The sequence below is a fragment of the Aristolochia californica genome, unplaced genomic scaffold, assembly GCF_029961685.1.
Source record: "Aristolochia californica isolate CCGP_79_NKW_82.1479 unplaced genomic scaffold, dmAriCali1.0.hap1 SCAF_7, whole genome shotgun sequence".
NCBI classification, from domain to species: domain Eukaryota; kingdom Viridiplantae; phylum Streptophyta; class Magnoliopsida; order Piperales; family Aristolochiaceae; genus Aristolochia; species Aristolochia californica.
Genome location: NW_027182268.1, coordinates 7524039 through 7540497, shown reverse-complemented (window position 1 = coordinate 7540497; position 16459 = coordinate 7524039). Strand labels below are relative to the sequence as shown.

At 39.9% G+C, this 16459-nt stretch overlaps 3 protein-coding genes across 4 annotated transcripts; 2 read left to right on the top strand and 1 right to left on the bottom strand.

Moving 5' to 3' along the window:
• The first annotated feature begins 25 nt into the window (after positions 1-25).
• LOC137937025 (uncharacterized) lies at positions 26-1930 on the top strand. The gene is made up of 5 exons (XM_068782041.1): positions 26-271; positions 390-439; positions 802-925; positions 1015-1119; positions 1193-1930. The coding sequence occupies exons 1-5, from the start codon at positions 97-99 to the stop codon at positions 1813-1815; spliced, it is 1077 nt and encodes a 358-aa protein (XP_068638142.1). The 5' UTR covers positions 26-96; the 3' UTR covers positions 1816-1930.
• Positions 1931-10179: 8249 nt separating this feature from the next.
• Positions 10180-13863, top strand: LOC137936114 (F-actin-capping protein subunit beta-like). 2 transcript variants are annotated; one of them, XM_068780664.1, is made up of 8 exons: positions 10180-10238; positions 11956-12026; positions 12209-12322; positions 12444-12526; positions 12613-12686; positions 12773-12892; positions 13587-13682; positions 13767-13863. In XM_068780664.1, the coding sequence occupies exons 4-8, from the start codon at positions 12475-12477 to the stop codon at positions 13848-13850; spliced, it is 426 nt and encodes a 141-aa protein (XP_068636765.1). In that variant the 5' UTR covers positions 10180-10238; positions 11956-12026; positions 12209-12322; positions 12444-12474; the 3' UTR covers positions 13851-13863. The 2 variants fall into 2 exon arrangements, with proteins under 2 accessions (XP_068636765.1, XP_068636764.1); XM_068780663.1 differs by lacking the exon at positions 10180-10238 and adding an exon at positions 10668-11025.
• An 82-nt stretch (positions 13864-13945) lies between these two features.
• LOC137936115 (co-chaperone protein p23-1-like) lies at positions 13946-16122 on the bottom strand. Its single transcript, XM_068780665.1, has 6 exons — positions 15979-16122; positions 15161-15347; positions 14920-15079; positions 14777-14814; positions 14637-14697; positions 13946-14231 (listed from the first exon to the last, which is right to left on the bottom strand). Exons 1-6 carry the CDS (start codon positions 15981-15983, stop codon positions 14134-14136), a joined length of 549 nt encoding a protein of 182 aa, XP_068636766.1. The 5' UTR covers positions 15984-16122; the 3' UTR covers positions 13946-14133.
• Positions 16123-16459: the final 337 nt, after the last annotated feature.

Sequence of the window (16459 nt, the reverse complement as noted above, 5' to 3'; positions counted from 1 at the left end):
ATTTACTCAGCCCTCTCCTCAAAATTTCGCTATAAATACTCACTTGGATGCGATCACATCCGTTCAGAAGCCTGCTTTTTGATACCTCCGTCACCGATGGCGAAGACCTTTTTTCTTCTCGTCCTGTATCTCTCTACATTCGCTCTGTTCGATGTTTCTGCCGCTACCAGGAAGCCCATAAAATTGTACGAGATTAAGAAGGGCGATTTTTCGGTGAAGATTACTAACTGGGGAGCCACTGTTGTATCAGTCGTTTTGCCTGATTCGAAAGGTTTGTGTTGGATCGTTTCTGGGTTGTGGGAGATTGGTTTGGAATGTGAATGTGGTTTGAGGATTTGGTTCCTTTGTTTTTCTGTCGATTTGGAGTGTGACGTTTCGTGATTTTGCAGGAAAGTTGGCTGATGTTGTTCTTGGATTTGATTCACTTTCTCCTTACTATGTAAGTCCGGCTTGTCTGATCTCATCTCTGAAGCTCATCTCTGTTCTGGTAGTTCATTCGTTCGTTTTTCTTATTCTTTTTTGGTCATCGTTGATGTCGCCCCCTCTTCGTCACGTTCAATAATTGGGGAAGGAAGTATTGATTCTTTTCAATTGAGTTATTAAAATAATCAGCTGATGAAGAAAGCTTCCGCTTCGTCGACGTGATGTTTTCTTGTAAAATCTTGTTTCGTTTATTCTAGCATCTACCGTACCAAATCGGTTTCTTTAGATTTATTTCAGGAGACCCAAGTCCAAATTGTTGAAGTTATTGCGCGCCATTAAAGCTTTCTAATCTTCTAACCAGTTTTCGTTTCGATACAGAACGATACTACCTACTTCGGGGCCATTGTTGGGCGCGTGGCTAATAGAATTGGAGGTGGTAAATTCAGCATTGATGGCAAAGCGTACCAAATTTTCCAAAACGAAGGCGAAAACACTCTTCATGGTATTTTTTCCTCTGCTCTTCTTATCGAATTTTAATTTTCTTCCAATCGCTCTTTCTTCAACTAGAACCGTCTTTTTTATCTCTTGCAGGCGGACACAGAGGTTTCAGCAAGGTCATCTGGACTGCATCGAATCATAAGGGTGGCGATATTCCATCCATCACTTTCACCTACAACAGCTTCGATGGCGAACAAGGTAACCTTCCGAAGAGGATCGATTGGCTTTACTCGAGGAATTTCAAGACCCAACTGATTTCTCTCTGATACAGGATTTCCCGGCGACGTCGACGTCTCCGTCACCTACACCATCACCGGCAACTACGAGCTGAGCATCTCCATGCTCGCAAAGCCTCTGAACAAGCCAACACCCATCAACCTCGCCTCGCACTCATACTGGAACCTGGCTGGCCACGACAGCGGAGACATCTTGTCGAACACCATCCAGATCTTCGGTTCCCAAACCACTCCCGTCGACGAATCCCTCATACCCACCGGCGAAATCGTCCCCGTCAAGGGCACTGCCTACGACTTCCTGGAACCCAACACCATCGGCAGCCGGATTAACCAGATTAAACCCGGGTACGACGTCAACTACCTCCTCGATTCTTCTACGACCGACACCCTCGCAGTCAGGAAGGTCTCCGTGTTGAAGGACAACAAGAGCGGGAGGCAGATGGAGCTGTGGACGAACATGCCCGGCTTGCAGTTCTACACCAGCAACAAGCTTAAGGACGTCAGCGGCAAAGGTGGGTTCGTCTACGGGGAGTATGACGGAGTGTGCTTGGAGACTCAAGGATACCCGGATTCTGTAAATCACCCCAATTTCCCTGCGCAGATTGTCCGACCCGGGCAAGTTTACAGTCACTACATGCATTACAAGTTCTCCTTTTAGGAAGAAGAAGGCACTGGATTTGCCTCTGTTTAGGTTTACTTTGTTGATTAATTGAGATTAAGAGTACGTGTTTTGTGGAAATAAGAAATTACTGTAGAGATTTTTTTCTTTTTTCCTTCGACATCATTCCTTGACGAAGAATTCGATTAGAAATCAATATTATTAAGAGTAGTATACTCCAATTACACCTAAAACACCTTTACGTGTGAGAGTCATGTAAGATTCTTTTTGTCACAAAAAAAATAGTTTTTTGAATGAAGCCCGCAATTGATGGTGCAAATTCCCTCCTCCAGCTGCAGCTCAGCTCCAATCTCTCCATAAAAGAATAGAGGTGCCGGTTCTGTTCTTCCATTGTTTGATGATGGTTGACAGTTGAATGCTTGTCTAATAAGCCTAATACAAATATAAAATCCAAGAGGACACTCGTTTAAAATTTTGAAATTTATGTTCTCTCTGTTGGTTCAAGAGTAAGAGAAAGTCTCTACGTTCTGAGAAGGGCTGAAATACCAGCTTTGAGTTTCAACCCTATATTCCATTCTATCTACCAAATTCTATTCTGCTGAAATGATTTTGCTACCAATTTATCATAAGAAACCACTGAAACCAAGAGCATAACATTGATTTTGTTGCAAAGTAATTTCCATACTCTGAAAATATTTCTGCTGGAAATGAGTATTTTGCCAAACCAGTAAGAAAAAAGAAGATTAAATTCAGGTTTAATGATTTTCCATATAATTTTTGATAATTATATTTTAGGGAAATAATGAATATCCTTTTGTTCAAGACAATGTGAGGGTCTGTGTGGTATTATTGCAACCATGTTGGTAACTGAGTATTATGGTGCATCTTGTTCTATATTTTTCTCTAGTCTGAATTGTTTTGAGGCACGGGAGAACAAAGCTTTTCGTATGTGATAAAGACAATTTATGCTACTCAAGGTGTGGTAGGACAGATAACAGGTAGGTAATTTTGAACTTGAGAAGAATGAGACATTGTCTTATATCTTTCTAACAATTTTAGTATTTACTTTCTTGAAATTTCAGTTTTAGTTGTGTTAGGAGGGAGTACAAATACCTTTTTCTAGATGGAAGGTTTTAAATGTTGTTGAGTATATGGCTCATACATAAGTTTGGGGTATTATTGTATAGGGGTATTTATGTCTTTCTTACCCAAATACTTCTAGGGTTTAGTATAAATATGGATTATGTAACCCTGATTATAATTAGTTAACTTTTCGGCCGCCCCTCCGGTGGTTGTATGCACACTGCCAAACCACCATAAATTTCTTTGTTTCTTCATTTTTCATTATCTTCCTCACATAACAAGTGGTATCAGAGTTGCAAGAGGAGGATTTTTCGAACAAAGGTTTCTGCTTCTGGAACTCCAGAAACAGAGAGAAGGTTTTCGGCGTTCGGCAACGTCGCAGGGTCGGCGACGTTTTACCGAAGACGAAGCCGTCGAGGTCCCGAGAAGAAAAACCCGAGACATAGGAAACCCGGATTTTTGAGTTCGGCGATGATAACCCTATGCCGCCGCTATCGGGGACGACGGCGGAGACCACGGGAGGCGACGAAAATCGCGGGGCCACCATGAGTTTTCATCTGAAGCCATGCAGGAGGACAACGAAACCGGAAAAGAGAACGTTGCCAGGACGAAGAAGATTATTTTTTTTCGAAACTTGCGTTGCGAGGGAGACGACTGACGTGTCTAATTTTCTACTGGTGCAGAGGGCTGCAGGTGCACATCCGAGGAGGTTTTTTTCTGCACAACGCCGAGGATTTTCGAAATCCAGATTTTTCCTACGAAAAACCCAACTTAGGCTACGATGACGGAGGGATTTGCCAAATAAAATTCAACCAAACAAAGAATTTCGGATTAGGGCAGATGAGGGTGAAAAACCTATTAGTGCAGCAGGGCATGTTGAAGGTTCTATACGGAAAACAACCGATCGGAATGGACGACATAGATTGGAAAGAAATGTAAGCAAAGGTTGTGCGACTATTAAGCTTTGTCTGGCTGATGACGTGCAACTATTAAGCTTTGTCTGGCTGATGATGTGATGTATCATGTCATGGATGAGGAATCACCAACGGAAGTTTGATTGAAACTTAAAAGTCGGTATAAAGTTGTTGCCGAACAAACTCTATCTTAAGTAGAAATTGTATGGTCTTAAGATGATAGAGGGCTCGGATCTGAGCTAGCATATATACATTTTCAATCAGTTCATTAGTGATTTAAGGCGGGTTGATGTGAAGTATGAAGACGAAGACAAGATGTTAATGTTACTAAATTCCCTACTGAGATCTCCTACGTACGAAAATTTGGTTACGACTCTGATATGGGGAAAAGAAACTCTCGAATTGGAGGAAACCACAAGTGCTTTATTAGGCTTCCATCAGAGGAAGAAAGCCAGTGATGAGACTTCACAAGGTGAAGGACTTGAGGTGAAGGGTAACCAGGAACGTGGAAGAAACAAGTATCAGAGTAGATTGCGTAACAAGAAATCTTGGTCTAAATCCAAGAAGAGGAAGGACATCATGTGTTTTAAGTGCGAGAAAAAGGGGCACATAAAACGGGATTGTCAAGAGAAAAGAAAGGGAATGCAGAGAACAAAGATGGTCCATCAAAGTTTGCAAATGTAGGGGAAGAAGAAGACTCAGAGAGCGGTGACGAGGATATGCTTTCAGTCTCATCCAATTTAGATCATCTCAGAGATTCTTGGATTCTGGATTTGGTATGCTCTTATCACATGACACAAAATAAAGATTAGTTTTACACCTACAGGTTAGTAAACTCTGGTTCTGTTCTGATGGAAAATGATGCTTCATGCAAAGTTGTTGGAATAGGGAATATATAAATTAAAATGTTTGATGGATTGGTTAGAACGTTGTGTGATGTTAAACACATACCTGATTTAAGAAAGAATCTGATTTCATTGGGCACTTTAGATTGTAATGGATATAGTTACAAGTCTGCAAATGGAATAATGAAAGTTAGTAAAGGTGTCTTAACAACGATGAAGGGGTAAAAAATATTTGGCAATATCTATACACTGCAAGGTACCACGATTGTAGGTGGAGTTACAGTTATAGAATCTAAGTCAGACTGTACAGTCTTATGACATATACGGTTAGGTCATATGGGAGTGTGTGGGATGATGAAGCTTCATAAAAGAAATCTATTGAAGGGTGTCAAAACATGCAAGCTTAATTTCCGCAAGTTTTGTGTCCTTGGGAAACAGAATAAGGTGTAGTTCAAGGCAACCACACACAAGACGAAGGGGATTCTTGACTATGTTCACTCAGATGTGTGGGCGCCAGTAAGAGTAACATCCCAAGGAGGATACAAGTATTTCATGACATTTAGTGATGACTACTCACGAAAATTTTGGGTGTACTTCATGCAACACAAGTCAGAAACGCTTGCCAAGTTCAAGTTGTGGAATGATGAAGTAGAAAACCTGACAGGGAGGAAGATAAAATGCCTCAGGTCAGACAATAATATTGAGTACATAGATTCAAAGTTCAAGGATTTGTGTGAGACAATTCACAACACACAAGACACCACAACAGAACAATGTGGTGGAAAGGATGAACAAAACAATAGCCGAAAGAGCTAAATTTCTTAGGTTGAATGCAGGGCCTGCAAAAAACTTCTGGGCAGAAGCAGTGAATATGGCATGTTTCTTGATTAAGAAATTACCAAAAGCAACACTAGATGGGAAAATATCAGAGGAGATGTGGACAGACAATGAGGTAAATTACTCCGGCTTGAGAGTGTTTGGTTGTCCAGCCTATGTACATGTTTTTAGTGAGGAGAAGTCGAAGCTTGATGCGAAGTCTAGACAATTATCTTTCTGAGATATCAGAAAGGGGTGAAAGGCTTCAACCTCTAGGATCTGAAGGCAAACAAGATGATGATTAGTAGAGATGTGATTTTTGATGAAAAAGCTATGTTGTAGCATACTCAGGAAGAAGAGAAACAAGTGAAAAAAAATTACAACACCAATGAGCATGTGATGCAAGTGGAGCTAGAGAACCATGGTAGAGAAAAGAATACTCAGCATGCAAAAAAATTTTTAGCTCAGGTGATCAGTCGCATCACCATATAGCCACAGATAGACCCAAACGCACTATCAAGCCACTTACTAGGTATGGTTTTGAAGATTTGGTTTCTTATGCGCTTATGACTAGTAGCTGAGATCCTACTACTTTTCAGGAGGCTGTACAAAGCTAAGAGAAAAGTAGATGGATGAGTGCTATGGTGGAGGAGATGGAGTCTCTGCATAAAAACCAAACATGGGAGTTGGTGGAGCTTCCCAAGGGGAAGAGAGCGATAGGGTGCAAGTGGGTGTATAAGAATAAAAGAAGCAGTATCAGAAAAAGAGGGGGGTGGGAAATTCATTGCTCGTCTAGTAGCAAAGAGTTACTCACAAAGGAAAGGGGTTGACTATGATGAGGTCTTCTCCCCTATGGTCAGACACACCTCCATCAGGGCAGTGTTGGCGTTAGTAGCACATTCGGACAGTTGGAGCAGATGGATGTAAAGACAACTTTCCTTCATGGTGACTTGGATGAGCAAATTTACAGGGTACAACCAAAAGGGTTTAGTCACCCTGGACAGGAATATTTTGTCTGTAATTTGAAGAAATCACTTTATGGGCTAAAGCAGTCTCCAAATCAGTGGTACAAGCGATTTGATTCTTACATGATCCAGATTGGCAACAAAAGATGTGAGTATGATTGTTGTGTTTATGTGAAAAGCCTTGATGGTGATTCTTTTATTTTTCTACTACTTTATGTGGATGATATGTTAATTGCTACAAAGAGTATGAGTGATGTCAACAAGTTGAAGACTTTGTTGAACAGAGAATTTGACATGAAGGATTTGGGTGCGGCCAAGAAGATTCTTGGGATGGAGATTCGTAGGGACAGAGTTTCCAGGAGATTATGGCAATCTCAGCATAACTATGTTGAGAAGGTGTTGGACAAGTTCAACATGGGTAATGCAAAACTAATAAGTACACCTTTTGCGAATAATTTTAGATTGTCTAAAGCTAAGTGTCCAAACACAAATGATGAAGTTAATGACATGTCAAAGGTCCCATATGACAGTGTAATGGGGTGTTTGATGTATGGTATGGTTTGTACTAGACCAGATTTGGCACAAGTTGTCAGCATGGTTAGCAAGTTTCTTTCAAATCCGGGTCGCCAGCATGGGATGCAGTGAAGTGGATTTTTAGATACTTGAGGGGTACTACAGACTATGGCATCATGTTCATCAGACAGCAAAGTGTTCCTTCATTGGACATGTGGATGTAAACTATGCAGGGGACTTAGATTACAAGAGGTCTACCACAGGTTATGTATTTACTCTTGTGGGAGGACCTATTTGTTTGAAGTCCATGGTAAAATCTATAGTTGCACTATCTACTACTGAGTCAGAGTATATGGCAGTAGCTGAGCCTGCCAAGGAGGCTTTGTGGCTTACAGGGTTAGTCAAGGAGCTGGGTGTCCAGTAAAGTGGAGTGCAGTTGCATTGTGACAATCAGAGGGCCAATTATTTGGCAAGACCTGGTGTATCATACGAGGACCAAACATATCGATGTGAGGTTTCACAGAATCTGGGAATTGGTTTCATCAAGTGAACTATTGCTTGAAAAAATTCACACTTTTGAGAAATAGCAGACATGTTGACAAAGCCTGTTACTACAGATAAGTTCAAGCATTCCTTGGACTTGATAAATGTCTCCAGTTGCTAGATGAAAGACGACCCTAACTTATTGTCCCAGGCGAAGTCCTAAGTTATGCTTTCTTTTTCTTAAAGAGTGAATATTCGCCAAGGTGGAGATTGTTGAGTATATGGCTCATACATAAGGTTGGGGGGTATTATTGTACAAGGGTACTTGTGTCTTTCCTACACAAATACCTCTAGGGTTTAATATAAATATGGATTACGTAACCCTGATTATTATTAGTGGACTTTTCGATCGTTGCTCCGATGGACGTGGGCACACTGTCGAACCACCGTAAATTTCTTTATTTCTTCGTTCTTCATTGTCTTCCTCACACAACACATGTATTGGTATTAACAGTTGAATCAAGATGTCAAAATCCATCATTTGCTCAATCTTAAGCTTGAAGTGTCATTGATGAAATGTTCTTGGATGCAATTTAACTACTATAGCATAAAATGGATTTGGCTGCTCAGAAGTTTGTTGGTGAACATGACTTCAGGAACTTTTGTAAGATGGATGTAGCTAACATGCACAATTACAAGAGAAAAATCTCATTGTGTAATGAAAGGCAAACTATCTAAGTGCTTACAAACCTTGAGGGTGAATCTAACTGATATGAGCAGAAACACTGTAGTCGGTCCTGGCTGGTTGAACTGAATTGAACTAGGCTTGGTTACTTCTATTGTTCTAAAATTCCAAGACCTTGGGCAAGAGCAAAAAATTGCTAGTTTGTGTGGCTTGACTGCTGAATGGTGTGACTGGCCCCTCTCCCCCTTACTTTTTGTCATGGGAGAGGGATCCTAGCCTCCTGCTATCATGGAGAGGACTCTTTCCTTTGTCCCTAACATGCAAAAAAATCGGTGGAGGCCTGCTGTTTTGATATCCATTTTTTTTCTAACTATAATGTCAAGCGGTTCAACTTGAGCCGTCCATGTTTCCTGGTCAGTGGCTGGTCTGATTCTGACAACATTTGGCAGAGTTCTTTGTTCCTATAAAAAAAAATTGTGTATGTTTGAGTGGTAAGTAGTACAAAAAAAAAAAAAAAAAACTAATAGGGACAACTTCTTCCGGTCCTTTATCTCATGGTATTGAAGTTATGTATTTGAATCTAGGTGCAATTATTCTAGCAATGAAGTAGGGACCATGACTATCAAAGGTGGTGCTTTTCTTTGTCAATTGCATGGTTGCAGTGCTATTATGATTGCTTAGGGTCTTGAATCTGTTAAGTTGTAGAGCCAAATCAACGCCTTACGCTGAGTTGGTGTATAGATCAACCTTTGCGTTGGAAGAGGGGCCAGGAGCCCCCGAAAGGTTTACGATGTATTGATTGTTGTTTCATTATGCACAGTTTGGGGATTTCACTCTTATATTGCGGTTGTCTTAATTTTCTCTTTATAATTGGGAGGGGTGGTGGGCGTCGCTATTAGGGTTTTATCATCATCGTGGGGAATCATTTATTGCGGTTCGAGAGAGGTTAAAGAAAAACACATGTAAGCGTGTGTGATTTCTCTTGTATACTATTTCATCTTCATATTATATTATTGCAACAGCGGAAGACAGGACGTACTCTCACCTTGAGGCGAACCTGTATAAAACTTGTATTTTTTCGTATTTGTTTTTCCTTTCTCCCGTGATTATTTATTATTGCTCTCGTTAGTTTAGAATTAGGGCATCTAATTTCTAACAGAATCTACAAATGTATGTACTTGAATCCTAGGTTACAAATAACTATCACATTGTTTTTAAAGTAATTGTTGTTATGCTTATGGTGAACCGATAAAATCTGTAGAAGATACATTGCTGAGGGCAAGTGACCAACTTGAGTATTTTTTATTATTAAAAGGGGAGAGAAATATTTTCTGTTATTTGGTAACAAAGAATCATTGAAAGAAAAGTTAATAAATTCTCTCACAAAATTATGGAATCTGGGGAGAAAAGAAAAGAAATAGAAACTTGAAAGAAAAATTTATTCATTAAAATTTTTAAAAATTATAAATTTTCTTCTATTTTTTTTTCTCATTTTCCATGGGCATCCAATCTTTCTCTCTATTATCTTCATTTTCTTTTCTCTCCACTCTTTGTGTTCCAAACACAGCTTTAGTTTTATTTGTACTCAATTTTTTTGATCCTTAGAGAAATCATATTATTTATAAAAATATTTATTTTATTATATTTCTAACAATGTTTTATTATCTTTATTTTATCGTTAAAAAATAAAAAATTTTAAATCAATATAAACCAATCATGAATGTACGATGTAAAGAATAAATTTAAAATAATAATAAAATCTAATTTTAAATTTTATTTGAGATTTGTGATGCAGCCCACTAGCTGATTCGGCCCACACAAGGCCCTTCTCACCTTCTCGTCGGTGGTAGTTCTCTCTCTTGATCAGACGCCCACTACTTTGTTCCCAGCATAAGGCAATGATATCCAATGATTAATGTGTGGGCCCACTGCTATAATAATCAAATATTATATGGCTGTCAGTTTATATCAACCTGACAGGTGTGCCGTTGAGATTGGTTACTCGTGTAGAGCAGTTTCGTCTGATCTGTCTCTGAGGCGAAGTTTATTCTCCTTTCTCAGTCATTTCTGCACATGCGAACTCCTCGTTCAATGAGCGTCCAGGAACTGCATTCAAAGCACAATTCGCTTTTTGAAAAGTTCAACATCACTTTGCAAGGTATGTGGGCAAAAGTGGAAAATCATCTCTTTCTTTATTACTCATAAACCCTGAAAAGTTTTAAATTACTCGCATCTCCTTATTTCTAATATTATTTTATTATTATAATTATCCGTTTGTGCTTAATTGTGCTCCATCGACTGTTCAAATGTCCCCAAAAATTGATCGTCCCTCTTTTGTGCTTTGTCGATTTTCTCTCTTAGCAAAAAGGAAATACCCACAAGGTCCTAACTTAGAATTGGAAAAACACGACCAATTCTCCTGACTTTCTGTTATTCATCTTGTACTTGGATGTCAGAGAGCGACACCAATATGACAATTATACCCCTCAAACCAGCCGGATGTCTCTTTAGTTCTGACTGGTTTACCGTAACTCGTGGAACTACCGATCAAGATGTTCTCCTCCCGCCACTCCACCTCCAAGAAAAACACAGATGGCTAAATCCAAATCCTTCCCGCGAGAGGAACTCGGATCAAACGAGGCGCCCTGCAAACCGCTCCACAGATTTCCCCCTCAAAAAATTAATCAAGAAAAAACCAGTAAGGAAGAAGCACCCTTATCCTACGCTCCCCTGTCACTTTTGCTCTCTGATCGCACTTCACAGAGGTCTCCTCTCTCTTTCTCTCGTACTCTGTTTACGCGTGTCCCGTGCGAGAAATGGAGGCAGCGATGGATCTTATGAGACGAATCTCACCCAACGACTCCGAGTCTGCGCTGTCCGCTCTCCTTTCCCTCCTCCCCCACCATTCAGCCGATCTACTCTCTCAAGTTGATCAGCCCCTCCAGGTTCGCTGATTTCTTGCTTTTTATTGCTGATTATCTGGTGCTAACGAGGTTCGCGGCATTGCTTAATTGTATTCTGGTGCCTCTCTTCTCATGCTTGTTATTCGGTCAATCTCGTTGCTGCCAGGGTCTTGTTGTTTAGTTTGGTCTTATAGCAACACGATTTGATTGTGTAATTGTAAGTTGTGTCTGGAATATTTGGGTTTGTTAGCTTTTTTCTTTCTTTGATTTGAGACTAGTTTTTCTTAAATATGCAAATTATGGGTTGTTGATTCTTGAATTGTAAAAGACATTTTTAAATATCGGGTATGGAAATTTTACATCGTTTCACTGTAGTCGTTGTTACTTCTGCTATATGCCGAGGTGGGTTAGGCTATGGCGGTTCAAATCTTCTACCTTTTCTCCTCTCCATAATAATTTCGCCACTGCCTTGGATGCATCTCGTTTGTATAACATGCTGTGAAATATAATTCCAAAACAGGGCCTCAATTTAAAAATGTATCTAGAAATACGTTTGACGAGTTAATATGTAATCCCAGCTGAGATTTGTCACCTGGACTTTATACATAATGAACCAACGGAGCTCCGATGACATTGTATCTTTAGAGCCACTGCAGAGTGCCCTAGGAAAATGTGAGATCTTTTGAACGACGACGCTTGATATGAACTTTAACCTCATAACTGGCACATCATAAGCAACTTATGTGGGGCTAGCTTTGAGTCCTCTTGATTTATACATTCAATATTGTACCTATAATGAACTGCTATTTGGTGTACTGAAGCTGAATTGGCAGGATTAATTTGACATTTTGTGGTTCAGTGATATTCTTCATAATCTATTTATGTTTGTCACTTCTTGCCAGGCTTTTGATAGAGAAAATTTATGACTATGATTAAAAATTTATTCAAGTTGAATTTTAAATATGTGAGCAGGTTTTGCGTGATGTTGAGTCTGGAAAGGAGTTTTTGTTGTGTGATTACAACAGGGATGCTGATTCATACAGGTAAACAGTCGACAAATAAAACACTGCAAAGATGATGTTCCTTAAGGAGAGTAGTGCCTTAGATGCTAAGATGTTGAAAATCTCTATTCTAATTCCAAAGAATCGATTCATGTTAATTGTTATATTCATTATTTTGTTCAACAGGAAAAAGTGAAACTCTAATAGGAAAACTGCTTTTGTAGGTCGCCTTGGTCAAATAAATATTCTCCTCCTTTGGAAGATGGGTCCCTTCCATCTGCTGCTCTGAGGAAACTCGAAATTGAAGCAAATGAAGTCTTTGCTGTATATCGTGACCAGTAAGGTCCTATTCCTTGGTCTTTCTCTTTCCTTGATGCAGATTATGTGTGCTTACAGAAATTAGCTTTTAACAATTGATGAAACGGAGGGAGTGATAGCAATTTTGATCTGACTTGATAGGTATTATGAGGGTGGGATTTCGTCTGTATACATGTGGGAGGATGAAAATGGAGGTTTTATAGCCTGTTTTCTGATAAAGAAAGGTAAAAAATTCCACTATAAGCAGAAAAATACTGTCAGAAGATGCTTCATACTAATTACTTTAGTGTGCTTTGGTTTGTGGATGAAGATGGGTCAAAGACAGCACATGGTAGAAGAGGATATTTGGAGGAAGGCGTATGGGATGCTATTCATATTATTGAGGTAGTCAACTACTTTCTAGGAGTACTCTCTAGCATTTCTTTATGATGTAACCTACAGAAATTTGAACTACTCTGTTCTTTAAACAGGTGGGGGTAGAAGAAGAGGGAATGGCAAATTACTGTTTAACCAGCACAATTATGTTATCATTAACAGCTAATGGGAAGTCATCTGACACTTTCAACTTATCAGGCTCAATAAGAAGACAAGTAAGCTTCAATTTCTTATCTTTCATTACAATATTGATATCCCGATTTGAGCTAAACAGTAGACTTATAATGAATTGCAGCCTGCCATACCTTTTGTCAATGCTTTATGAATTTATTCTTCTTTTCAAGATGAGAGCTGTTCGCATGTCACACATTCCTGTACTTCTGTGACTTACAGTAGTTTAGGATCTTAGCTGATGATATTGGCAATATTTATTCTTCCTATTCCACTTCTTACCAGTCCCTCCAGCCCTCTTTTGCTCCCTGCCCCTCCTACCACCATCCCCATGCTCCATACCAAGTTCTGGGACTGCTTGTAGACTTACGAATGCCTCTAACATGTTGGTCATCAGATTTTACGATGACAGCCAAGTTTTACAATGGGTTTACTACAAAATGGTGAAATTAAGAAAGACTAAGATTACTCACAAGGTGCTTCAGAAACACCCTAGTATAACTGGGACTTAATTCTTGTGGTTTTTGAAGCATGAATTCTTGGAATTAGATCTTGGCAAATGAATCAATTTGTCTTGTTTGAATTGAGCAGTTACAGATTTTAACACGTTAAGAGTCTGCTATATGAAATAATCTCAGCAAATTACCATTTGAAGTACAAACCATGACGCAATAATTATCAAGCTTTTTAGAGTTTTGGTTCATCTGGCCACCATGTAAGTTGAATATTGTGCTGCAGCTGAGCATGCATCTGTCGACCGACGAGGGTCACCTCTGTAACATGGGAAGAATGATCGAAGAGATGGAGAGTAAACTCCGGAACTCGCTAGACCAGGTGATACGACTTTAACGGTTTATCTATGTCAATCTTTCTCATCTCTGGACGAGCTTTTTGCCTTACTGAACTTCTGTGCAACAGGTATACTTTGGGAAAACGAGGGAAATGGTTTTCACTTTAAGACCACCGCCTGAGGGAGTCCAAATGAAACTGCCCGACTGCTAAAACCCTGTGTTTGAAGTTTACTTGTGATGAATGAGTTAACATAGGTACTTGATCAATTTGTCAAGCTAGTATGTTACTTGTTAGTAAGGCATTAATAGACGAGCAAAACACTAGGCTTTCATTGTCAGTTCTTACAGGGAAGCAAAACTTAGAAATTAAAGGGTTCTGTTACATCAATTTCCAACCGAAAGATCGGTCATATTCTGTTTTTATATGGTTAATGAAGATGACAGTGAGAAGGAATGCAGATCCGAAATGAACATTTGTTTGTGAATGGTAATTCTTAGTGCGATTCAGACTCTGGTTTTCCTCCAGAAGTGTCAGAAGTGCCTTCTCCTGACTGGCGTTGTGCTCCTCCATCTTCCTCCGTGTCACTCTCATCTGCCAAACAGTAAAACCTCGTTGGTTTCAATTACAACCAGGAATTGGGATGGTAGAAACCTACTCCACCCTGCTGGAATTGAATTTCTAAGTCCATCCTCACCTTACTCTCCAAACTGTAATAGGTATAGGAACAAGTCATTTCAGTTTTTCCCAAATAAAGGTAGGGTTCGCAAAGATGGGTGGGAAATTCAACTCCATTAGTAGGGAGGATCAGGTCAGGTTTCATCCCTGCCTCATCCCTGCGAACCCCACGAGTTGATTGCAGGAATAAGGTGGTCACAGAGCAGTAGAGGAGAGGAGGTTGCAACTAAACACACTTCGTTGCCATTCCTAACCAGCCAAATAGATCTAACTTACTACATTGCAGTGACAAATTTACAGCACCTGGAACAGAAAACTAACCTTCGTCCTTGTCACCAGCTGCACCAGCATCAAAATCGTCCATCCCACCCATGTTCAACTTCTGCAAGTCCAAAACATGGAAAATATCAGAACATATCAATTCGACTGCTCTTATTAGATCGGAAACATCAGCTACATACCGAGAAATCCATATCACCAAAGTCCATGTCTCCTCCAACTGTACAAGCAAATGCAGAACACAAGCAAACCAGTAAATTAAAAAAAAAAAAGCGGAATACAAGAAGCAAACCATAGAATAAATTCGAGTTGCAAACTCACTCACATTTCTGTTCCTCTTCATCTTCATCAACCCACTTATCCCAATCAACCTTCACAAACACGGGGGGCTTCCCTTGTTGCTTCATCAACCTGCTCCACCACTTCTCTTCTGCTTTTTTAACTATATAACGTATACTCCTCAGCCCGACGCTACTCTTGCTCTCCTGCAAATGTTCTCGTTAATAAAGATTTTGATTGAGTTTCAGATAGGCAGATGAAGCGGCATCATTGGAAAGATTTCTTACCTCTACATTAACTGTATCATACAAATCAAGGTCGATTTCGTAAGGGGTGTTATCAGACCCAGCCGTGGCAGAGAAGAAGAATTTCCCCTCTGGTTCTAGTTTGAGCTTTACATCCTTGGCATCCGGTAATTCGATGGTGATGAAGACCTTGTCAGTCCTCTGTGCCCACTTCACTAGAGGGTGACGGCTGCAACGAAAAACACATACAAACATAGTTCAGCCGAATTCCCAACTCTTCCAACTTCGAGGAAGTTCGATACCAGAAAAAGGTAAACCATCGACTGACTGCTTTCTTCTTCAAACAGATCGTTACACAAATGCAACATGCCACTTGATTGGTTGTGTACACAGGCCAACCCAGTAATTGACAAATGCGATTCTGAAGCGGCAAGCTCGGACATAACAGAACGGGAAACCCAGAAGGAAAATCCCAAGCCAATACCGCACCACAGCAATCTTATATCGACCAAGGTAAACCCAACCGCCCCCCCCCCCCCAAAAAAAACAAGATTAATTTTGCAAAATATACACACTCAAACAGTTCTCCACAAAGGAAAAGGAAGGAAATACAAATCATCCTTCAACCAGCTGCTTGCTTTACTCCTACAGTTCTCAACAGCAAAAAACAAAAAACAAAAAAGAAGAGCAGAGAACACCCAGAATCGAATACTATTACTGAGACTTGAAAACAAAAAATTATGACAACCAACGCGATGTATAAAGGGCAGTGGAAGACAAGAGCAGCAAGTTTTTTTATCAGATTAGAGATGCATAAGGGGGGAGGAACTAAAAGAGAAGAGTGTTAAGAGAAAAGTTACCTCATCTTCTCCTCTGTGATCTCTTTTTCTCCAAGGGTGCTTATACGATTTACAGGATAATAGTAGCGATTGCGTTGCTTCCTGAAGCAATCGAAAGAGAGACCACCGAGCGCGAGTTTTTTCACATATAAAGATGATCCCGGATAATCCAGCGCTCTCTAGACGTTTCTGTTCCCTTCGGGGCATTCACCGCACGAGCGAGCAACAGTGGTCGTGGGTAGTGCAAAACTGGCAGAACGGTACTACCCGGTGCCACCCCGGTGCAAAAACCTTTAAAATTGATCATATTAGCATACACACTAAGACCGTGTTTTGACGGTATTGATTTTTATATAAAAAAAATGTATTAATATTAATCTTTAAATATATTATTTTTTGTTTTTAGTGTGTTATATTCTCTTGTTTTAATCCTAACATTATCTAATAAATATACTCTTGCTTTATTTATGTTGTTCCTAAATCGTCTCCTTGTTCGTCTCCA

What these genes read in the sequence shown, in the direction of transcription:
- LOC137937025 (XM_068782041.1), top strand. Translation starts at nt 97, where the DNA reads ATGGCGAAGACCTTTTTTCTTCTCGTCCTGTATCTCTCTACATTCGCT. An exon ending in CGTTTTGCCTGATTCGAAAG is followed by an intron (nt 272 to 389) that starts GTTTGTGTTGGA and finishes GTGATTTTGCAG; the next exon opens with GAAAGTTGGCTGATGTTGTT. An exon ending in ATTCACTTTCTCCTTACTAT is followed by an intron (nt 440 to 801) that starts GTAAGTCCGGCT and finishes GTTTCGATACAG; the next exon opens with AACGATACTACCTACTTCGG.
- LOC137936114 (XM_068780663.1), top strand. Translation starts at nt 10,897, where the DNA reads ATGGAGGCAGCGATGGATCTTATGAGACGAATCTCACCCAACGACTCC. An exon ending in AGGGATGCTGATTCATACAG is followed by an intron (nt 12,027 to 12,208) that starts GTAAACAGTCGA and finishes CTGCTTTTGTAG; the next exon opens with GTCGCCTTGGTCAAATAAAT. An exon ending in ATGCTATTCATATTATTGAG is followed by an intron (nt 12,687 to 12,772) that starts GTAGTCAACTAC and finishes TTCTTTAAACAG; the next exon opens with GTGGGGGTAGAAGAAGAGGG.
- LOC137936115 (XM_068780665.1), bottom strand. An exon ending in AGATGAAGAGGAACAGAAAT is followed by an intron (nt 14,815 to 14,919) that starts GTGAGTGAGTTT and finishes TTGCTTGTACAG; the next exon opens with TTGGAGGAGACATGGACTTT. An exon ending in AGCTGGTGACAAGGACGAAG is followed by an intron (nt 14,232 to 14,636) that starts GTTAGTTTTCTG and finishes ACTGTTTGGCAG; the next exon opens with ATGAGAGTGACACGGAGGAA.